This window comes from Xyrauchen texanus, chromosome 5 (assembly GCF_025860055.1).
Source record: "Xyrauchen texanus isolate HMW12.3.18 chromosome 5, RBS_HiC_50CHRs, whole genome shotgun sequence".
In the NCBI taxonomy this organism is placed as follows: domain Eukaryota; kingdom Metazoa; phylum Chordata; class Actinopteri; order Cypriniformes; family Catostomidae; genus Xyrauchen; species Xyrauchen texanus.
The window spans coordinates 5,373,662-5,398,117 of NC_068280.1; the positions used below are offsets into that span (position 1 = coordinate 5,373,662).

Consider the following 24,456-nt stretch of genomic DNA (forward strand, 5'->3'; position numbering starts at 1 on the left):
AAATCCTATAAAAGAAGGCATCTCACATCATGAAACACCGGACTGCTTCAGCAACACACACGCACGCACGCACGCACGCACGAGCAGGAATGAACTCCGTGTTCATCTGATCACGCTCTACTCACGCACTGAGCACGTTTGCATTGATTTTTTTGGCTACAGCATCCTTTAGGTCTCTCCACGTTTTGGTCATTAGAAAAAATACAGGCAAATATTTATATGCAGTTTGTCCCATTGATATTAGACCGTTTACTTGATGGACACTCTAGAAGGGAATTTAAATTTGTTTAAAGCCAAACTGTGCTTGCCATAGCACATAGAGTTACAGTTACAGTTAGAGGACACGAAAGAAGTCAACGCTCATTCAACGTTTAAAAAAGGCAGTCCCTGAAAGGATGGTCAAGCTGACGCGGAGTCGGTGGTGTTGGATGTTGACGCTGATGATCACAGCAGTGCGGATGGGAGAAACTCAAGGGAACGACACCAGCGCCCACGGGAACTCCATCAGATCACTGGAGCCGCTGAGCGCCGCTACTAACCGCTCCGGCGCTCCATACAGCGGCACCGCGAAGAAAGGCAACATCCCCGCCCAGGTAAACCCGACAATTGTTTCATTAGACTGGCAGCTTTAAACCTTTAAGCTTTATCACTGATGGCCCTTTCAATATTAAACTATAAAAATCAATGATGAATATATCTTCGAATTTTTATGTTTTAAACTATGTAAATAATAATAATTATATAAATATAATTGATGAGATGAGTAGCTATTTTGGGCGTAATTTCCAATGAAGCTGTAATCTTGCCATATAATGGAAAAAGTGTGAAAAAATGATTTAATTGTGTGTCTTTAGTCAACCATTGTTTTTCAAACGCGTTAAAATGTTCATTTACGTCACTGTCATTTTCACCGCAGAATTCTATAAAATAGAAATACAGAATTTGAGATGTGCAGTAAATAACACTGTGGTGGAAATTTGCATAAAAACAAAAACAAAAGATGCACAAATCTCCTGTGATGTTGGACTTAGTAGACAAATAAAAAAATGTGAAAAATGTAAAAACAAGACTTTAAAGAGATCTGTGGTGCTAAACGTGCCCAAAGTTGAAGAAACACCCATTAACTTTATTAAAAATTCAGCATGGTCTCATTTTACATTACAGTACTCATATTCATGTATTTACAGTATTTAGTGCCAGTTGAGTCATAATGAACCACTGAATGGGCTATTATTAGGTGGAGCTTTTTATTATTATTGTTATTATCTATAGTATTTAACGTAACATGGATATTGTAATGGAATTTTTATGTAAATAATTATCATATGTCACTTAATGGACCTCATATGTATTTGAGGTGATAAATCACATGTATTATACTGTATTGGGATAGTTAACCCAATGTCATCATTCACTCACCCTCATTTTGTTCCAAACCGGCATGATTTTTTTATTTTTTTTAATGGAACACCAAAAACGTTCAGTCTCATGCACCATTCACTTTCATTCTATAGTAAAAAAGGATGCAATGAAAGTAAATGGAGATAACTGTCATATTTTACTGCAGGATTTTCCACAACTTTTCTTTGTGTTTCCTCCTAAAAACAATGCAATTGTGTGGTTTGACTGATTTGCATTGTAGATTATTATCTCATCCCCAACGCAGACCTTGAGTTTCAATCATGGCTAAAATCTCATGCAATATTTTACGTATCTCAACTATGATCAATTTTAGGGCTCAAACATTACGTTAGTTCTATTGGGCGGTTTTACTTAGTGGATGACGCAAGTATAATTTTCAGAAATGAAAGGAGAGGTTGGAGGTCAGTAGAATAGCCAAGTTCTTTGAAATGAGTTATGCTTTTCTCATATTTCTATTTAGGTAAATGTTGGATTATTGCAAAGCTGCTAAGGATTTAAATTAAGATACTCGTTAAATATAAATTCTCAACATGTGTAAATCACCGTATACTGTTACTTCAAATGGAACTCCCCTGAGCGCTTCGGTTTTGGTCTTGGTTATGTCTCTCAGATCAGCAATATATATGCAGACATTGCCCTAATTGAAAGCAGACACGATTTATTGCAGGAATCAATGCAAGAAGGCGATGAGCGAAGAGCTTTCACTCCATCTCACTTCCTCTTTGGAGTGGGGAAACCTCCACTATGCAAGTTCAATTGCTAGACTCTCATCTAAACAATTGCTCTAAATCTTGCCATGTCTATAAACCCAGGTGGCCTGGTAAATCAGACCACAGACATACATGTGGAAACCACTGTAATCCAAAATTTGTTAAATGTCATGCTACATTTAGCTGCTTATCCAAATGTAGATTGTTAACAACTCTGTAGATAGAAGTGTTTTGTCCCATTTGGAAGTTTCCAATTGCAGATGTTGCAGACAAATACATCGTGGAAAAATCCCAACTCTCCATGCATCTCTAAAACTGAAAGTTTTGTTTATAAGATTTAATGATGCTAACGAAAGATAATATGTAATAGCCAGTCTCATATATTGTGATAGCGACAACTCACTTTTGGCGCCAGTAAGTGGACATTTTACCTCAACAACACTTCCAATTTTTGGGTCAGTGGTTTGAATTTCAGTAAGCATAGACCAATTTTAGCTGTATAACTTTTGAACTCCTGTTGCCATATCAACATGATCACACGTGAAGTCGGCATGAAGTTTCCGATGGGTTTTGTACCCTAGGATCGGTTACTGGATGCCAATGCGCTAACATGCAGCATTCTTATCAAACACGTTTGCAGTGGTTTCAATGTGTTTAACTTTCCCCTTGATGCGATTGACAGCGAGTTGCATCATATGCGTGAGAGACTAGGGTTCAATGCCAGGCAGTAATCACATTTTATGGTCCACTATTGGTTAAGGTAAGGTTTGGGTTTGGGTTGGGGGATAGAATCTATAAATATATGCTTTTCTCTTCACCGTATAACATCCTTTAAAGCTCAAAACAACTTGCTTCACTACTAGCTTTTGGTGACCTCTCCTGGACATAAATGGAGCTCACACATGCCCATATACCCTGCAACACTTACCACTTTGGCCACTGGAGGCAGTGTTTCGAAATTTCAGCTAACGTATACCGATTTTGACGAAATAAATGTTGCTCTACTCTTTCCGATTTCACTATGAGATCAGGCTGGCTGAATTCACAGTGTTATGAGCTGTCTATTTTTTAGACAAGTTGCTCACATGTCTTGGCGAGTTTGAAAAACTCAACTGTAAATGAGATTTGAGACCTATGGCGGAGGGGAAGATTATCGGTAATTAATATCTTAAAGGTGCTGTAAGAGATGTTTTCATGGAAATGTATGCAAAACATTTTTTACTACTCCCTGAAAGTTGTTAATGAAATAAGTGTCATGAGATATCTCACCGGTCACTGTGACAACTCTAGACTCAGCTAAATAAATGTGTCCACAAGCCACGGACAATGATGCTTTCTGCCTGTCAATCATTTTGTGCGTTCTCATTGTGTTGTCTCAGTGACTTATTGAGGCTTACTGCCATTTTTATGCCATGTTGCTCATAACAACCGTTTCTGCTTTGTGTCGGTCTCAATAAAGCTCATTTGGTATCTTTGGAGTGCTGGGCTTTGGAAAAAGGGGGCGTGGCTAATCCAGTTCTAGAACGGCAAATTCTAGAACGGCTAAAATAGCTTACAGCACATTTGAATTTATTATAATACAGTTAATCGGAATGCAGATTTTATTAACTAGCCCTAACCCAAACCCCAAACCTAAGCCTTACCAACAGTGGAATCAAAATGTAAATCATGCTCACCATTGTTGATGTGAATGGGATTACTTTATGGTTTCCACAGTACCAGAACCCATGTCTTGAAGGTAGTGTTAAAGAAAAAGGTGACCTTCATTGAAATGGTTGCAAAAATGTGTGATGAGGGATGCCGCTTCTCAGTTATTCGGCAGTAAGGGGTTGATTTCAGGGTACATGAACTTTCGGAAGCAACGTATCAATTCCCACGTGATCATGTTGAATAATATGGGATGATGAGTAAATTATGAAACAATTTTCTGGGGTGAGCTATTACATTAAGATTAATGCTTAATTGCCTTAAAATAATCAGATATATTAAAACACCACTAAATTATCGCAATAAGCTCACATTTTGCACAAGCTATGCACTCATTTAAATATAAGCCTTTGGTTTAACTTTGTTCACATTGTCTGGAATGGAGGGATGATATCGTTCAAAAAGTTATAGATGGCATCCTGAAGTGAACCTGGATATAATTCACTAATTCACTATTAAATCCTTGTAGTCACTTTCCTACATTTTTCTCTTCCATCTGGATGAGTTATCTGAAGAATGCTTTGCATTTTTATATGTCATTACACAGCTGCTAAAATGTTTCCTCTCAAGACCTCAAACTCACTAACTCTCAAGGATATGGTGAAGATTATAACACAAGCTCCCAATAAATCTCCCGCACTGGCGTACTCCCAAGTGCTGCAAATTAGGCAGGCAAGAGAAATGGCCACCCAGTTTTGTACATCCGTACTAACGGGGACAAGCCGAATTCGGTGTGTTCTTGCCTCTTGCTAAGTAAAACTGGTCCATAGCCAATATATATTACCAGAGCTAATTATAGCTTAATTGAAATGTGCCTACCAAGACTTGGACGTTGAAACTCATGTCAGATGTTGGCTTTTCTGTATTTCTGTTTACATTCACATGCAAAAGTAATAGTTCACCCCAAAAATTTACATTTTGTCATTATTTACTCACCCCTATTTAGTTCCAAACCCAGATGACTTACATTCAAAGGGGATTTTAATGCAGATTTTGCATGATTATAATTTTAATCTGTTTTCCATATAATGAAAGTACTGCCAAATACTGCCAAAAAGCTCCAAAAAATCACTTTAAAATTATCATAAAAGAAGTCCTCGTGAATACTGCGTAATTTCCCTTAAGTCTTCAGAAGCCATGCAGTACTTTTTAGTGGGAAATTTCCCTCACTTAAAGCTATCATATGGTTTCAGAAGACTTGAAATAAAGTGTCATATGGCTTTTTGGAGCATTTTGGCAGTCTAAAACACCCACATCTGTTTTTGATGTATGAACAAGTGCGTAAAATATCCTTTTGTTTTTTACAGAAGAAAACATAATGAGAGTGAGTAAATATGACAAAGCGAAATGTTTTTGTGTGAACTATCCATTTAAGACAAGCTAATGAACTAAACTCACTCTCTTTAGATGAGTAGAGTACAAGATCAATAGTGGCCAGTGATGGTTTCCAATTGTGTACAACCCAAAAGAAGGATATTGAATTTGGCAGGACACGTTTACCACTTTAACCTCTCAACTAGCGGGCTAACAGGCTAGTATTTCACATGAACACAAGAGCTGTTTCACATCAGTGGTGCAGCTTTGGGACTTTTAACTTTTCCTCTGATTTAATTTGACGCTGAAGTTCCGTTAACGAGTAGGACTGGTGTGGGGGTCTGTTTGTGTCTGGCTTGTAAAAAAGGCGAGGTGCGTTCCCCCCTCGTGCTCCCTCTGAGGTTAAGTGACTGTTTAGTGATGCTAACGAGCTGAGAGAGTGAAATAAAACAGGCAAAGGTGTGGCAGCCTTTTAGCGCTAGCCAGACTAATAATTTTTATTTCCTTCATATGAGGTAAAAGGGAAGTCTAGAACACACAATGGGGTGTCTTACCACCACAAAGGTATAATACTGCATCTCTGGAGCACTTCCAGAATTCTGAGGCTAAAACAGTTAGCATAGTATTAGCTAGTTCAATAACCAATAGGCAAAAATTAACACCACTACAATGTTGGAATTACCAGATCTGACTCATTATAAGTTTGTAACAATAAAGATTGAATGTGCAATTTAAATCCCTTGCCTTTTACATACTGTTGATGAAGAATAGCAATAAGGTTAGCTGCGATGCTAGTCATTTAGCCCATTTATGAGGCAACAGGCTTGCAGGACAAAATTAAACTTCCCATCATTCTCATTCTGTGGCAGCATGCTCTTACAAAGCCTGAGATTTCTGGCAAACTTGTCACTCATTATTTTCACATGCAAATGAGCTTTGCTGCAAACTCTTCATTATTGCCAAAGGTTTGCTGCAGGTTCACCACTATCAATGAAGAGCTGCAAACTTCAAGGTTTGCTACAGATATGTTTTGAGTGTTGCAGAGATTAACCTTAAGCATGCTCTTCAAACAGTGGGAGAGAGTGTAGCTTTCCTGTGCCATCTGATATCCATAGGGCTGTGCCCTTTGAGGGTGGATGAGGTTTGTTTGTTCAGTGACATAGTTTATTTTACTCTTGGAAACCCTCTCAATTCACTAACACCATTCATGGTGTCAGATGTCAGCTTTGCTTTTGCAAGGTCAAGTTAAGCCGGGCCCTGGGGCCCTAGAGGAACATATTTGTGAGACATGAGGTTTATGTGTGAAAAGCCTATTCACAATTTCATAGTCTGTTGTGTAGATTAACTATGGGTTCAAGAAAATCCAACCTAGTCTCATAGAATAAATGTTACTTTAACAAAATGTTTAGAGTTTTACATGCCTCGTTCTACGTTTCACCGATAATCTAATTATAATAAGTCTGATAATGACTTTATAAACACTACGTTTTTATGTTATGAAAATGAAACACTTGCTCTAACGCATCATTTGAAAACAATGCTCATATTACAGAGCCATCTACATTTACATACTAATCCCAATGTAATTAGCTTGCACTGTAGCTCACCTTATAGAATGTTGGACTTTGGACTTGGAGGAGTCAAGCTCGCAAGCTGACACGTGAGACGAGAGTGTCATAGAATCAACACAAAATTTCGTGGTTGCTTCAGAAAGTATGCTTGTCAGGTTGCTTCAGAAAGTATGCTTGTCACGTCGCATTTGCTTTTAGAGCACTATTGGTTAGGTTTAGGTTAAAGTTTTAGTTTAGGTAGGCATGTTTTACTCATTAAAACCTCTTATATTCACCATTTCACTTGAATCTTAGTGCCCCTGCTGGACATTTCAATATGAAACTTCAGTAAAACCTGTAATGAAGCAATTTCGTTTTGCAGAAATGTTGCCACGGCCACGTAATTGTCATGAGATCGGGCTAAGAAAATCATAGTTGTCAGAGTTCATCCAGTTATGTTGATTGTGTCTTGTTGTCTTTGTGGCTGAGCTCTGACATCCTTGTTTTGTGTCTTGTCTATACTATGTGAGAATGCATGGCTCGCCCATTTGGCATTGTCATGCATTCTCTTGTCTTGTTGGGTATTGGCACGAGTGCATCTTGTGGCATGCACTCGTGTCAATTGTTTTGTGTTTGTCTCTAGCGCTCTCGTTTTGCTGCGCGTCTGGGTCATGATCCGTTGTCATGGTGTGCTGAGGTTCGGCCTCTTTGGTCTTGGTTGCATGTTTATCTGTGGTCGATCCTTTACACAAATGTCCCATATTTTCTGTCGTTTGGCATGAGCACATGTTGCCGTTCTCCGTTGTTCTGTATTGCCACATGTCTCTCAGTCTTGCGTCCTTGTCTTTAAAAAACCCCTCAAATTTCCAATATGCCATTGGCCCTTCCAATTTCTCCCATTCATTTTAATACCATCATGAGAAGCTAATACCAGTCTGTCTCTACTGTCTTTGTCTCTTGCTCACCTAACTTATTCTCTCTTACTCATAGGAAGCATTGATTTTAGTGAATACATTTTGATGCATTTTTAGGGGTTTTAACTGGTTTGTTTACCTGAACTATCTGAACGAACCGATTCAACAATTCAAACAATGGTTAGCTCAATTATATATCTAGCCATTTAAAATGTTTGACTTCCTTAAAAGCCCTGTAATGTAGAAAATTATGTGCAAAATTTCGAATGGGTTGCATAGGTATTGTGATCTGCGCTGCAATATCGAGGGAAGCCAGATTGCGATCAGCTCTGCGTTATACTGTCTCTGATGCATGCATAATATTAATAATGTGTGGATAAGAGGGACGCACATGCCCAGATATAGGATAGCGCTGAACTGTTCAGTCTGTGTTGGCTTGCGCCACAGTCCAAAATCAGGCTTCAATCGCGCTGCGCAAGACTATTTAGAATATTTAGAGCACTGAACGCAAGATGAATATTATTTAATTCACAGAATTTTCAATGCAGGAAAAACCCTGAAAACGTCACCCGCCAAAGTGGCTAGTTACAGTGATGAAGTTACCTGCCACTGCTGATTTCTATATGAATTTGGCAGGTGGGCGGATGGGCGGGTGTTCATGTCAAGCCCTGGAATTAGGCCTTGCCAGGCTCAAATCCGTTGATAAATCTGCCTATGATTCAAATAGTTCAAATATAACATGCTTACTTGTTGCTACTAACAAGATAAGAATTGATGTAGTTTGGGTAGTACCTGATATAAATCCCCAAAAGGATGAGGGAGAATTCAGATAGGGAGGGAATTTCAAAGGTATGACACGTTTAGTCTTCAAAGTCCAGCTTCTTTTTTTTTTGTTGCTAGCATGACAGCAGTGACACAGGAGCCAGTGGGCTTCCCCCATCACTGTCTGTCTCGAAGCTTATCATCTTGCTACTTATCTCACACATGAACCTATGAAAGGAATAAAAACAGTCTGTGCAATCAGTGAGGGATGAGGAGCATTGAGTCGTATCCAAGCATTGGTTGGGTCATTTAAATTCTGATGTGATGGCGTTGCCAGATCATCCGCAGACATGGTTGTGTCGACATTGGCTTGCGGTTTAGGTGATGCTGTGGAGAGAAGGGTATGTCATGCGGGTGACTCTTTCAGCCTGGGAATCAAACATTGGTTTACCTCATCCTCGTCATAACTTTACGTTACCTCACCAGTTCCACACTTTAATATTGTTCCACCTATTTGCTAACTTTATCATATCATAAACAAGATTTCAGATCAGTATCAAAGAGCAAACTTCATTGAGTGTCAGATCTCATTTAGGTTTCAACATTGCCTTAGATGTTTGTCCTATAATTCCTTTGGAGATAACTTTGTATTATAAGAATGTTATGAGAAATATTTTTTAATATATACTTTTGCATATTGGCAAATCTGAGCACAGTTTATGACATTGTTACGATATCTCCTGAAACTTATCTCCTTAAACTCGACACGATTTTTTTATTTTCTTTGGTCTATTGCTCAGAATAAAAAGCAAAGTCTCCATTTGATGTCCAATAATTTTATTGCTGTCTGGGAGAAGAAAAAAACTATTTGTGATTGATCTTTTCTATGTGAAATGCCTTGATTAAATAAGAGGACAGTTTAATTTCAGTGCAATATATTGACTTTTTTTCTACTTATTTTTCTTTCCAAAATAATATGTACTGTGAAGACTCACTATATAGGCAAGGCTGGACTGGTAATCTGGCATACCGTGCATTTTCCCGGTGGGCCGACACACTTTGGGGCCGATCAGGTGCGGACTGGCCATCGGGAGAACCGAGCGGGCTGGTGGGTCGGCCGCGAAATGGGCCGCGATAAGCTAAAATGAGCCGCCGCGTTATGCAAAACAGACCACAAAACGCAACATCAATATGCAGAAAAGGACAGCGAACACCCCCCAAACCCTCCCCGCTCAACTTTTGGGCCAGTTGTTATGTAAAATCCCGGGCCGATTTCTCTTCCCAGTCCAGCCCTGAATATAGGACTATATGAATTCAATCAAGCCACATTTTACCATCTGTCCCCACGCAATAATACCCAAATCTGTACAGAACTGTTTTAAATGGTACATTCAACTGCCATGTTAATGTACTCAGTAACTTACTAATGATGCGCTGGGTTTTGAGGTCAGTGACTTTTTAGTATTTCAAATCTTTATGGGCTTTAGTTGTTTTGTTATTCCTCTTGTGAATATATCATTGGTGGTTTGGCGTGGTTTCATCATGTGTTTTTAATGTTACGAACTCTCTGTTACGTTAACAAGAAAGGAAGATTGCTCTAAGCTCTGAATATTTTCGTTAAGTGCTATTAGATATTGAGATATAGTTCTCTCCTTGTCAGAACACATGTTTTGCATTTGGCGCTCAACTGAGGCTTGTAACCCGTGTCCCTTAGTAAATCTTCATTAGCTGGTTTCTGTTCTGTAGTTTGTGATTGTGAACGCATTTAAACAGGCAGATTCCAGCCATATAAGTAACCTTTTAAAAGACGTTTTATTCTACATGGAGATGGTCCCCTCATAATTTGTCTCTGAAATGAAATTATTGAACTGACAGATTAACTGCGTAAAAATGTAATGGTTTATGCTGGGTTGTATTCTGATACATTTACTGGCATTAATTGTGAACAGGGTTGGGGAGTAATGGAATACATGTAACGGGATTACGTATTTAAATACAAAGTATAAGTAACTATTCCACTACAGTTACAATTTAAATAATTGGTATTTAGTATAGTTACATACAAAAAGTATTTTGATTACCAAAGAGATTACTTTGCATTTTATTGTCATTTGTTTGATTTAATATTTAATCCTTTCTGATGGAAAACATTTATACATATTAATGATGCGATCCAGTCAAAGTGCATTTGAACAGTGGTGAAACACTTTCTTATGATGTGTTACATTCATACGAGCAGACAGAGAAGTACGTTTGAAGTAAGTTTGGAGCAGAAGAAATAGAAATAAACATTGTGTAAATTGTTATCTTTACGCTAAGCTAAAATGCTATTTCTAGCCATTTTACATGCACATGTGACCAGACACGATCATATTTTTAATCAAGAAAATTCACGTTGGATCATAATTTCTTTATTTTCTAGTAAGATCTTTGATATTAGAGCAAAAATCATATTCTTGAGAATAATTGTTGTATTGTTTTCCTGTAAAATGATCTATAAATCCTGCAACACTGCATAAGATATTTAGCATTAGACATTTTTCAGAGAATTTATTCTTAACGTGTATTTTGTCTTACTGTACTGGAGTTTATATAGTCAAAAGAAGTGAAGAAGTAATCCAAAGTATTTAGAGTACATTACTGACCTTGAGTAATCTAACGAAATACATTAAAAATGACATTTTACAGCATGTATTCTGTAATCTGTAGTGGAATACATTTCAAAAGTAACCCTCCCAACCCTGATTGTGGATTTTGCTGATAGAAATTAGATTTCGTCTTAAGGTTTCAAAGTTAATGAGGTTTACCCAATACTGGCACTGTTTAATTTGGCTATAATGTCTCAATATCCATCCAGGGTAGATTTTCAAGGCACCTTGAGAAGCAATTGTCCAAGATGAGGTAACACTTAGAAACATCCGATACACATTTCCATCCAGGAAAATAGCTTTTTTGCACCATGAAGAGTTTTGGTACAAAGTCTTGAAATATTCAAGGTGCCACCATCTGTTCTGCTCCTGAAATATTCTTGGTCTTGTACTATAGAAATTAGCCTCTTCACTTCTGCAAATGCTACTGTGGTCCCAGATCATAGAGTGGGTATTGTTGGAGATTGGAGAGTTTGGGTGTGTTAAGACGTGTTGTTGACCATGGCTGTTCTGTTACAGTTGTTTGAGGATGGACTATTATGAAGGTAAATCAGTAGCAAAACTCGAAAGCTTCCATATTTGGATTTGAGAACTTGTAGAATAAATAGTTGTACTCGTAAGTTAAATCTCACACTCACAGCACCGATGTGAAAACTTGTCAAATAAGAATGTGAAGTTGAATGTTGAATCTGCACTCACAGACAATAATTCAAAGCTTGTGTTCTGAATTCACAATTGCAGACAAGTTGTCACAAATGTGTAAAATGACATTCACATAAAAATAACGACAGATACAAACTTGTATTACACATTAACCTTTGTACTTTAATTGATTTTTGCAGTACAACCACAAATCGGCACTTGCAACCTCTCAAATCTGGCACTGCAACTTTAAATGTTCACACCTTCACTTTTGCTACTACTTTTGTGAAACACCTGTAGCAATAGTCACTCGTGCACTTGTAAAATCCTGATGTGAGAAAGCAAGACCAGTGTTCGGCGGGTAGGGGGAGGAGTCAGTGTAGTCATTTTATTGGTTTTATAACCAATTGCTTTTATAAGCTTCACGTTTCTTTCTTTCTTTTTTTTTTTTTTTTCATTTTCTCCCAATTTGGAATGCCCAATTCCCAATGTGCTTTTAAGTCCTCGTGGTTGCGTAATGACTCGCCTCAATCTGGGTGGTGGAGGACGAATCCCAGCATCCTCTGCATCTGAGACCGTCAACCTGCGCATCTTATCACGTGGCTTGTTGAGCATGTTGCCAAGGAGACATATCGTGTGTGGAGGCTTCGCGCCATCCACCGCGGCATCTACGCTCAACTCACCACACGCCCCACCAAGAACGAACCACATTATAGAGGTCACGAGGAGGTTACCCCATGTGACTCTACCCTCCCTAGCAACCGGGCCAATTTGGTTGCTTAGGAGACCTGGCTGGAGTCACTCAGCACACCCTGGTATTCGAACTAGTGAACTGCAGGTGTGGTAGCCAGCGTCTTTACCACTGAACAAAAAATGGCCCCATTCACTTCCATTGTAAGTGCCTCACAGTAACCTTGATTTCGCTTTTTAAACGGAAACAAGAAATGAGTCCAAATTAAATTACTAGCGATACTTATCTGCTTATGTTACAAGAGTGTTTTGGGTTTTATGGATCCTGTTTCTGAGAAGTCATAGTTAATGCCATAATGAGTAGATAATTCACACATGCAGTCGCTCCTGGCTCTTCCTACTGGTTTTCAATGTATTGTAACAATAAACATACATTTGATTTCAGAATAACTGCCTAGTTGTTTGGGGAGTTTTTTACAAGTAACCTTCTGTGGCATGCAATCAATAAAATGAGTCCCACCAGTAGTAAGATTTAAAGGAATAGTTCCCCCAGAAATGAATACTCAACTTCATGCTATTCCAGATGTGTATGACTTTCTTCTGCTGAACACAAACAAAGATTTTTAGAAGAATATTTGAGCTCTGTTGGTCCAAACAGTGGATGCAAATCAACAGGTTCCAAAACTTTAAAGCTCAAAAATCACATAAAGGCAGCATAAAAGTGATCCATATGACTCCAGTGGTTTAATCCATGTCTTCAGAAGCAATATGATAGGTGTGGGTGAGAAACAGATACATCTTAAGTCCTTTTTTTTGTTGTTGCTATAAATCTCCACTTTCAAAAACCCTTCTTAGCACTCTTTCCTCTAAAGAGTTATTTTGTTTTTGTCGATTCAAGTTTTTGCGTATATTGCCACTTACAGGACTTAAATATTGATCTGTTTCTCACTCACACCTATCATATCGCTTCTGAAGACATGGATTAAACCACTGGAGACTTATGGATTACTTTTATGCTACCTTTATGTGATTTTTGGAGCTTCAAAGTTTTGGTCACCATTCACTTCCATTGTATGGAGCTACAGAGCTGAAATATTCTTCTAAACATTTTTGTTTGTGTTTAGGAGAAGAAAGAAATCATATACATCTGGGATGTCATGAGGGTGAGTAAATGCGGAGAGAATTGTCATTTTTGGGTGAACTATCCCTTTAAAGTCCTGGAATGGAAATCTTAAAAAATAGAGTTCAAGTTTATGTTGATAGCCAGTGTTGATAACAGAAGTTGGTGAAGAAGGACTGGACCTGATCTGTCTTTTTCTCATTTTCTTCACAGGGATACCCATGCAGCAGTGATCAAGAGTGCATGGTGGGCAGTTACTGTCAAAGTCCTCAACACGCCCCGTCTCGCTGTCTCACCTGCCGCAGGAGAAAGAAGCGTTGCCACAGAGATGCCATGTGCTGCCCCGGCAACCGCTGCAGCAACTGTAAGTACTTGTATGAGTGTTTCCTGTTGTTTTACAGTGAATATCTTCAGGCTAACTTCAGCTGAATAACACAGTTAAACTACATTGTCTTTCTTTAGATATCTGCATCTCGGAGAGTGTATTGTCCTCGCACAAGTCACCTTTGGAGGAGCATAACAAGCTTTCTATCAAAGACAAAGGCTGGAGGAGGAATGGGAAAGCTCAAGCCAAGATCTCTCATAAAGGTGAGGAATCGCATATCTCAGAATGCATGAAAAACTAGAGGTCATATTATAAAGAATACATAAATAATTATTAACCCCTCGTGGTCTAGTGGGTGATTTTGACCTGTTTTTAAAATGCTTCTAAATGGGTCCGATGTTTAATTTATTATAATTTTAATCAATGCTACAAAAAGTAGTTATGTCGTCCCAACTCAAATGGATTAAGTAATCTCAAATTTGTCCAATTTAACGGGACAGAATGCAATTAAAGTAAATTGTTACAAAATGTTCCACAATTGTGTTGCTGTAGTTTATTTTAAATAAGTAAACTGAACAACCTGCAAAAATACTTTTTTTAGTGCAAGGAAGGGTTAACTATATGCAATGAGTTGATTCACTGGCTTAGGCTTGAGTGGAATGGTGGCCACAAATTTGGCTGTAATTACAAGCAGCTTGTATATCTTCAGATTTAACCACAGCGCAAGGCTTGTGTGGTATGAAGCACAATGCATTGCTGTTCCCACACCTACTGTATATAATCACGCCTTGGTAACACATATAATGATTGCACAGTCACACTTATAAATAAATAAAACCACAAAACATGAATTTAGACATTGAGACATTTTATGGAACCCCAAATGCTGTGTTGACTGCCATTTAGAATAATGCATGGGTTCTTCTTGAGGTTTATAATGAACAGACATTTTGCAATATATCATACATTTAAAGTACTGAATTACAGGCAAATTATATTATTGTCACTAAATTAACAACCCCACTTAAGTAATCGAGACTTGATTTTTATTTTTTTTTCAAAGCTTTAAATAATTTCTCTAAGTCAAGTAAGAACTTTAGGCAAACATGCCAAAATAAGACCTCATTTTTAATTTTGTGATTTGTTATGATGGCATTTCTGCTAGCAGTCTGATTCTGATTCTGCGTTAAAAAAAAACCAGACAGAACGTAAATGAGTAGAACAGAACGCAGGGGTCTTGAGATGCGTTTGTAAAATGCACCGATGAGCCAAAATATTATGACCACTCACAGGTGAAGAAAATAACATTGATCGTCTCCTAACAAGGCCACATGTCAAGGTCTGGGTAGATTAGATGGTTAACAAACAATCAGTTCTTGTAGTCAATGTGTTGAATGCAGGAGAAATGGGCAGGAGTAAAGACCTGAGCAACTTTGACAAGGGCCAAATTGTTATGGCAAGACGACTGGGTCAGAGCATCTCGGTCCAGGGTGCTCCCCATCAGCAGTGCTGTGTACCCAGCGACATTGGTCCCAGGAGGGACCAACCACAAACTGGCAACTGGGTGTTGGTTGCCCAAGGCTCATCGATGCACAAGGGCCACAAAGGCTATCCCGTCTGGTCCGAACTGAACGATGTTCTACTGTGGCACAAGTCAAAGAAAATTTTAATGATGCTTACTGTGTGCGTATGGGGCTGCGTAGCCAAAATCTGGTCAGAGTGACCCCTGTCCACCATCGAAAGCACCTACAATGGGCACGTGAGCATCGGAACTGGACCTTGGAGCAGTGGAAGAAGGTCACCTGGTCCAATGAGTCCCATTTTCTTTTATATCAAGTGGACATCCTTTACATGTGCAGCATTTACCTGAGGAATCGATTGCATCATGATGCTCTATAGGAAGACAACAAGCAGGTTGAGGGAGTGTGATGCTCTGGAAAATGTTCTGCTGGGAAAATCTGGGTCCGGCCATTCACGTGGACGTCAATTTGACACGTGTCACCTACCTAAACATTGTTGCAGACCAGGTACACCCCTTCATGGCAATGGTATTCCCTGATGGCAGTGGCCTCTTTCAGCAGGATAATATTCCCTGCCCTAGTTCAGGAATGGTTTGAGGAATATAATGAAGAGTTCAAGGTGTTGCCCTGGCATCCAAATTCCCACAATCTCAATCCGATTGAGCATCTGTGGGATGTGCTGGACCAACAAGTCCGATCTACGGTGGCTTCACCTCGCAACTTACAGGACTTGAAGGGTCTGCTGCTAATGTCCTGGTGCCAGATACCACAGGACAACTTCAGGGGTCTTCTAGAGTCCATGCCTATGTCGGCTCTGTTTTGGCGGAACGTGGAGGACAAACAGCATATTAGGCTGGTGGTCCTAATGTTTTGGCTCATTGGTGTATTTCACGATTTTTAAGTTAACACACCTTCTTGAAAATGTAACACTCACGAGACGCTGAAAAACAGCCAGACACGATGTAGACATCCATCTGGCACATGTCTACATTGACCAACTATTAAAAAATAGCACTAATGGAACTTGATCTAACTTCCCCATCTCCTTCCCGATAGTAGTCGGTTAATTTATCCATCAAAATGACCTTATTGCAAATATTAAGCATTTTGAAATCAATCATGAGAGTAATAAAAATAAGATTATAGTCTTTGTGAAAATGACCCACAATACAATAATATGTGTTGACTGGTAATGCTAAATTCAACCGCATGTGCACATGAGTGATTGCAGTCTGTCCGGGTCCCTCTCTTACATGGACACTTCTGATCAGAGTTCGCATTGGGGAAATCGTACAGGAAACTGTGGTTTTGTTTAAGATTGCCCACTTTCTGCTTTAAATAGCCGATGGCATGAAAAATCTTCATGCTCAATTGTGTCACAAAAAGAAAAACTTGCTTGACTATGTAACATATATGTATAATAAATATTTGCTACACTAAATATCCCTTTGAAGATTCAAATAAACCATCGGCAAAGAACATATCAAGTTCTGTTTGAATGGGCTGAATTACTTAATATTTCAGGAAATGAGTTGCTCAAAGTTGGGGGCCTCAACACAGTTTCTATATACAGGCCTTGTAATGCAATTCAAAGTGTAGTCTAATGGAGTACAGAAAATGCTCTTAGTCTTGTAAGAAAGCCAAAAAAATGTGATGGGCTGTTTTCCTGTTCTTTCTCAACAGACACCCGACTGTGCCATTGTTATATCTATAAGAAATTTGAGACCCACTTAATAAAAGGTGTCTTTAATTACTATGTAAATAAGCGTTTGATACAAAGTACAAATTTACCCCTAATCCTAAACCTAACCCTACACTAACCCTTACCCTAAACCATAATCCTAACCCTAAACCTAACCCTACCCTTACCTAACCCTAACCTAACTGAACCTAACCCTACCTAACCTAACCCTAACCCTACCCTTACCTAACCCTAACTTAACCCTACCTAACCCTAAAACTACCTAACCTAACCCTAACCCTACCCTTACCTAACCCTAACCTAACTGAACCTAACCCTACCTAACCTAACCCTAACCCTACCCTTACCTAACCCTAACCTAACAGTTACTTTGGGAGGAACTCATTAACCTTATTTTTGTGAATACAGTTTTGCAAATTGTTTTTTTTTTACTTTTACTTTTCTGCCTTTTAGAAATGATTTACTCATTATTTCCTTGTTTAATTAAGATTTACTTAATTACTCTTTTATTTGAAATAAATTGTGACCAGTGTTGGATGTAACCCAACTGCAAAATCATTAGTTACTGTAATCTAATTAAAAAAGTCAAAAAGTAGTTACACGCATTACATTTTAAATTCTTGTAATCAGATTACAGATACTGACTTTCAATTGATTTAATTCAAAATAGAAAAAGTAGAGCTGTCAAAGGTAACGTGATAACGCATGCAATTTATTAAAATGTTTTAACACATTTTTCGTAAGTGCGATTCACCCATTTACCGTTAATAAAGCATGAACCAGCATAAACACTGGTCAGAGTAGGGTGGAACCTTTGCGATGTGTTTGCCCAAAATCATTACTCTCACACAGACACACAGAGGTATGTCAAATTTGACCTATCATGGAAATGCAGAAAGAGCATTTTTCATGTGGAGTTCAAAGCGGAGCTTGACGCTGGCGTTGATGCCCTGATGCATATCATGAATGCGGCTGGATGACAGCTGTAGCAAACCGTATAGCCACAGTCTGCCGACTGATTAATATCATAGAGGATGAGAGTTTAAGAGATTTAATGCACATTGCAATGAATATGCAAACTATGTGGGGACTAGTCCTTTCAATTAGACAAACTCACACTTGGACTTTGGGAAACGGTTAATGTTACTTGAATTGGTGTATTTTAGAGCATTTCTATCTTTATACTGTGGAAAATGTTAATAAAGCATTATATTGTTACATATTGTTTTGTTTTCTTTCCTAAGAAGGAAAAAAATACATTTTGACAGGAAAAAAGTATATAGGGTGTAAAAGGTACACACTTTCAAAATCTGCAATTAATCCCAATTATCTATGAAAAATCATGCAATTAATCGTGATTAAAAATGTAAATTGACAGACAGCACTAAAAAAACATTCTTTTGAATTTGACAAGTGGAAAACTGTTTTAGAAAGTATCCTAAAAGTGAAGTAATTATTAATGTATTTACTTTTTCAGTTAAGTAATGAGTAAAGTAATCAGAGTTACATTTTTGAGAAGTAATTAGTCATATGCAGTTACTTATATTTTGTATTTTAAATACGTAATCCCGTTACATGTCTTCCGTTACTCCCCAACCCTGGATATTTGTAGTTGCTTACTTTTTTTAAGTACTTACTTTCAAGACTGATTGTGAATATCGTTCCAAACCTGTGAGGAACAAGCCAAAATATAAGATATTATTGATAATCTTCCCCTAATCTTTTTCTCTCCTTTTTTGTTTTAGTAAATTACAGAATTACAATTTTTGGTTGAACCATTCCTTTAATGCAACTGCTTTCTCTATGGAAAAAAGATACCATCTCCATCATAGTTATATCTCTCTGCGCCTTCTCTTTTCACCTACAGGTCACGATGGCGACCCTTGCCTGCGATCGTCCGACTGCTCGGAGGGCTACTGCTGTGCTCGTCACTTCTGGACGAAGATCTGCAAGCCGGTGCTGCAACAGGGAGAAGTGTGCACAAAACAACGCAAGAAAGGCTTGCACAGTCTGGAGATCTTCCAGCGCTGTGACTGTGCCAAAGGACTTGCCTGCAAGGTGTGGAAGGATGCCACCTCCTACTCCCGGTCCAGACTGCACGTGTGCCAGAGAATCTGAGATGACAGGCCCCTAAAACAAGCTGCACCTTGGGGCACATGAGTCCCGCTGGCAAGAACTCCTCTTTCCAGGACTTACTCAACTGTGATATATGGAGAAAGGGTGATATACAGATGAATGTGTGCCAGAACTGGGTGGGTTTGGGATGGGAATTAACCAATGGATGCTCAAATGCTGGCCTCTTTTAAAAAGAATATATTTGCTGCATATGTTTCACGGTAGCGAGGTGTATTGATCTAAAAGCCATATCTATCCCTAATGTCTCACTCTGTCCATCCATTCTACATAGTATCATAGTATCAAAGCAGAACTTTTTATTCACAAAAGATTTAAGAGGATATGAGTTGCACACACTGATTGTGCATTTATTTGCACATGTGTTTTTCAGCACCAGTTTACGGAAGTGCAGGAATTAATGTAAATCAGGTCAATTTGCATGGTGCAGTTTCACAAATATGCCTTTGAAATAAAACTGTGTTTACCGCCTGCTTTCCATGGCTGGTAATAGCGCAACATTAACTGCACCAGCCAAATAGCGCTGACTTTTGTGAATAAAGCACAATCTGTAATAAACATAATGTCAGAATGCATAATGCTGAAATACTTTGCGCAAAAGCAGTATGTGCAACTGCCAAGTTCGCCCCTTAATCCTCAATTCTCATTGTAAATATAAGCATTAAATTGTATAAAGTTGAAATATGACATTAGATAAATAGTTTTATTGGATCCTTGGAGGGATGGGATGCACATTATCCCAGACATTGTCATCATGTGCGACTGGGGCAAATCAAAGACTGGCTTTAAATGTATGGGTGAAACTCTGTTGTTGGCCATCAAGATAAAACTAACCAAATGCATATTTTAAGATTCAACAGCGGAAAGTGCCAATCTCTGGAAGAACACGTAATGTAATGGGTTTTGCAGGCAGTATATAAAGTTACCTTTGTTGTCGCTGTTGCTGGGGAAAAGTTGGTGTACTTTTATGTTTTGGTCCACGTGGATGAACGTTGAGGAATGGCCTTGTCCTAAATACCACACATCTGCACTTCTGAAAGTGCACTTTTAGTATGATTGTACAAAGAATGAGAAGGATCCTATGTGTACATGGCACCCAAACAGAAGTTTAGTCATGTACTAGTAAACAAACTTGCCTGACAAATAGTTTCAATTCAGATTTATTCATAACACAATAGTCATAGATAATATAATTTTTTTTCACAAGATTTATTTAGTCAGGAAAACTAAATCGATTCTGATTATTAAAGGGATATCATGCCATTCCAGATGTGTAGGACTTTTTTTCTTCTACTGAACACAAATTAAGATTTATAGAAGACTATATCAGCTCTGTGGGTCAATACAATGCAAGTGAATGGTGGCCAGAATTTTGAGGGTCCAAAAAGCACATAAAGGCAGCATAAACGTAATCCATACAACTCCAACTGTTAAATCCATGTCTTCAGAAGTGATATGAAAAATGTGGGTGAGAAACAGATAAATATTTAAGTCCTTTTTAACTATAAATCTCCACTTTCACTTTCACATTTTACAGAAGGTCACTGGTTCAATCCCCACAGTCACCAACATTGTGTCCTTGAGCAAGGCACTTAACTCCAGGTTGCTCCGGGGGGATTGTCCCTGTAATAAGTGCACTGTAAGTCGCTTTGGATAAAAGCGTCTGCCAAATGCATAAATGTAAATGTAAATGTACTTCTTTTGTTTTTGGTGATTCGCATTCTTTGTGCATATTGCCACCTGCTGGGCAGGGAGGAGAATCTATAGTAAAAAAGTACTTAAATATTGATCTGTTTCTCACCCATACTTATTATATTGTTTTTGAATTTATGGATTTTAGCACTGGTTTTTATGGATTACTTTTATGCTGCCTTTATGTGATTTTTGTACCTTCAAAGTTCTGGTCACCATTCACATGCATTGCATGGACCTACAGAGCTGAAATATTCTTGTAAAAACCTTTGTTTGTGTTCTGCAAAAGAAGGAAAGTCATACACATCTGGGATGATGTCATGAGGGTGAGTAAATGATGAGAGAATTTTCATTTTTGGGTGAACTGTCCCTTTAAGGGAAGTTGTTTACAATGTGAGCAGTGTTCAGTGAATGTTCAGATATTATAATGTGCTTTTATAACAATGACTTTACGAATCATATTCATCAACTATACTTTTTTATCTTAAAATTGCATTGTTCCATGATCCACACCACCTTTTAGCTAAAACACAAAATAATAGCAAAGACTGATAAGCTCTTATATTGTAAATAACATGCAAAGATTTCAAAATGTATTTAAAAAGCAGTTGTATATCATGTATATATTGATAAGAAAGGATCTCATGAATAAAGTTCCTTAAAGACATAAATCCCTTTTTTTTTACTTTCGACTTACTTTTTTAAATATAGTATGAGATCCATTTTGTCAATCTCTATATTTTTACGCTACAGATATGAAAATATTCATGCAGAACTATTATTATTAAATTATTTTCAAACAGAAATTAGAGCTCATTTTGTGTCTTTGTTTTCATGTCTGTTTTTTGGGTTCCTCCTTACTTTGTTCTTATGTTGTAACAGCGCTGTTATATTTCTCATATGTCTCAATGTGTATTTACATTGATTTACACAGATTAAAGAATGTATTTTGTATTACAATGATTTGAATGCTCGCTTTGTTTCAGCTCTGAATAAAACAGCTTCTGAACAAAGAACCGAAAGCAAGGAACAAAAACTATTTCTCTGAAAAGCATTTTAGAAACGTGAAAAAAAAACATTGGTAAAACTGTTGCTCTAATTACCCATTCAAATAATGACAATGCATGAGGGCTTGCAAACCGGCTTATATTACCATTAAAAACAAATATTTAAAAATATGTTTTATTTAAATACTTCTTTTGTATTACACACTCAACACAGTCAAATCTATCAAATAATGTGACTATGTTCAATATCCTGTTAATGTGGAATATCTGTAGCCTAAATCTACACAATCTGCTCAAATGGGACACAAATGGCACATTTCCTGAGAATTACCCTAAATTAACTTCTCAGTAGTTTCAGTGGTCTGCACTGTACTTATGTGACTCTATAAGTAATGACATTTACTAGCTAATACAGTAAGGCTCTTATGTTAAGCCACTTTTGTGCTTTCCCCAGCTGTAAGTCTAACATGCCAATAAAACTCAGTTGAGACTGGTCGCTCGTATTTCTGGCAGACACTTTATGAGTACAGACGAAAGAATATAAAGTATCTAAGGCTGTTAACATGACAAACCCCTTACAAAGCTGAAGTGGCCCATATAATTCACTATGACCATGGAAAACGACCATGTGACCCGTGTGTCATACTACAAGACTTCTGAAGGCATATGATAACTTGATGAAATTTAAGTTGTTATTCATTTTGAAATAAAATAAAATCAGTGATCAACTCATGTAAACGGAGCCAAATCAAATATGGCGATGCGACAATGAGGCTGGATGTTCTTGAAGTGTCGCAATGATTTGATTTGAGGGTGAATAACAACTTACATTTTGGTCTGTTCATCATACAAAGGGATCATATGCCTTAAGAAGACTTGGAATATGATCCACGAGTCACATGGGCTACGTTTATGACACATTTGGGAGCATTTATAGCTTTAAAGTGAGTCATTATCAAGTGACACTGTATGGAAATCGGTGATCGCAAACAGGTCACATGTAGTCATTAAAAACAATTGGTCATGGAGATCTAGGGCTTGTGAAAGTAATTTCTAAATGGTTTTCTTTTACAGACCTTTAAAGGCCTTTAGTTTCTGGTGTTGCAGCCCATAATAAATCATTTTCTCAACTTTTTGGACAGTCTAGAGGCACCTTTCAGCTCATGGTGTAAGTCATGGTTAAGTAAGCTTCTCCCTTACTATCCAGACATTTGTGTAATGTTTCACAGGTGTTTTTTATTCTTAATAATGACTTGTGTCTAAAGCATTGGGTGGGCTTTTGGGAGCAAGGTAAGTATTGTAATTTTCCTTGAGCTATCTATCAATTCATATTTATAAAAATACTGGTGAGAAATAAACTCTTTGAAAAGTCCCTTGATGGGCATTGAACCTCAAAGCCGAGGTGAAATATATTGCTTACTAAAGTTATTTTTTTTTTAACGGAAGAGCGAAGCAGAAGAGAGAAGTTTGGGAACAGTTGGCCACCCACAAGCTACAAGCAGCACCCGTAATCTGCTAATTGGTTCAAAGTGATGTCTGCAGCCCAAAGCTGGTCTCTCCACAGAGACAAATGTGTCATCATAATCCAACACAGTTGTTAGCGTTGGCCCTCTGTTTGACTGCGTGTGTGCCAACGGGCTTTAATGCGCTGTTGATTGATGGAGGGCCCTGGTGTTGTGCCTGAGATAGCATGTGGCACACTTTCCTGGACATTATGTGTGGAATACTGAACGTCAAGGCCACACAAACACCAAGGGGGCAGATGACAACAGCTAGTACTGGGAAAATTCACTTTCGCTGTGAGACAGCTGTACCTTTGGACTTGAAAAAAGAATTTGTGAGTTTTTGACCCTTTGAGAAAAGACCCTTTATAGACCAGATCAGACCCCATAAGACCTCATCAGACCCCCAAAGACCACATCAGACTGCAATATACTTCATCAGATAAGAGACCACACCATTCATAATCAGACCCAGATAAACCTTATTAGACCTCATTAAACCCCATCATACTACCTACAGACCCCATCAGACTCCATTAGACTTCATCAGACTCCCTAATGACCACAGAAAACCTCAAAAGACCACATAAGACTGCATAGAGACTGCAACAGACACCATTAGAGCTCATCAGACCCCCTTAAGACTCCATCAGATCCCCTAGAGACCACATCAGATCCCCTAGAGACCACATCAGACCCCCTAGAGACCACATCAGACCCCATTAGAGCTCATCAGACCCCCTTAAGACTCCATCAGATCCCCTAGAGACCACATCAGACCCCCTAAAAACCACATGAGACCTCCTTAGGCCCCATCATATCACCTAAAGACCACATCAAACCCCATTAGATCTTATCAGACCCCATCAGACTCCCTAAGGACCACATCAGACTGCCTAGAGACTGCAACAGACAAAATTAGACCTTAACAGACCCCCTAGAGACTACAACAGACCCAATTAGTGCATATCAGACCCCCTTAAGACCCCATCAGATCTCTGTAAGGCCCCATCAGATCACCTAAAGACCACATAAGACACCATTTGACCTCATCAGATCCCATCAGACTCCATAATGACCACAAACAACCCTAGGA

The 24,456-nt window shown here is 38.4% G+C and overlaps 1 protein-coding gene across 1 annotated transcript; it reads left to right on the forward strand.

Moving 5' to 3' along the window:
- The first annotated feature begins 53 nt into the window (after nucleotides 1–53).
- LOC127643770 (dickkopf-related protein 2-like) lies at nucleotides 54–21,866 on the forward strand. The gene is made up of 4 exons (XM_052126636.1): nucleotides 54–593; nucleotides 13,693–13,843; nucleotides 13,942–14,067; nucleotides 18,894–21,866. Exons 1-4 carry the CDS (start codon nucleotides 396–398, stop codon nucleotides 19,142–19,144), a joined length of 726 nt encoding a protein of 241 aa, XP_051982596.1. The 5' UTR covers nucleotides 54–395; the 3' UTR covers nucleotides 19,145–21,866.
- Nucleotides 21,867–24,456: the final 2,590 nt, after the last annotated feature.

Bases quoted from the DNA above. Each gene is read 5' to 3' on its own strand.
- LOC127643770 (XM_052126636.1), top strand. From the start codon at position 396: ATGGTCAAGCTGACGCGGAGTCGGTGGTGTTGGATGTTGACGCTGATG. The intron at 13,844-13,941 runs GTAAGTACTTGT...GTCTTTCTTTAG, and splicing joins CGGCAACCGCTGCAGCAACT to ATATCTGCATCTCGGAGAGT. The intron at 14,068-18,893 runs GTGAGGAATCGC...TTTCACCTACAG, and splicing joins AGCCAAGATCTCTCATAAAG to GTCACGATGGCGACCCTTGC.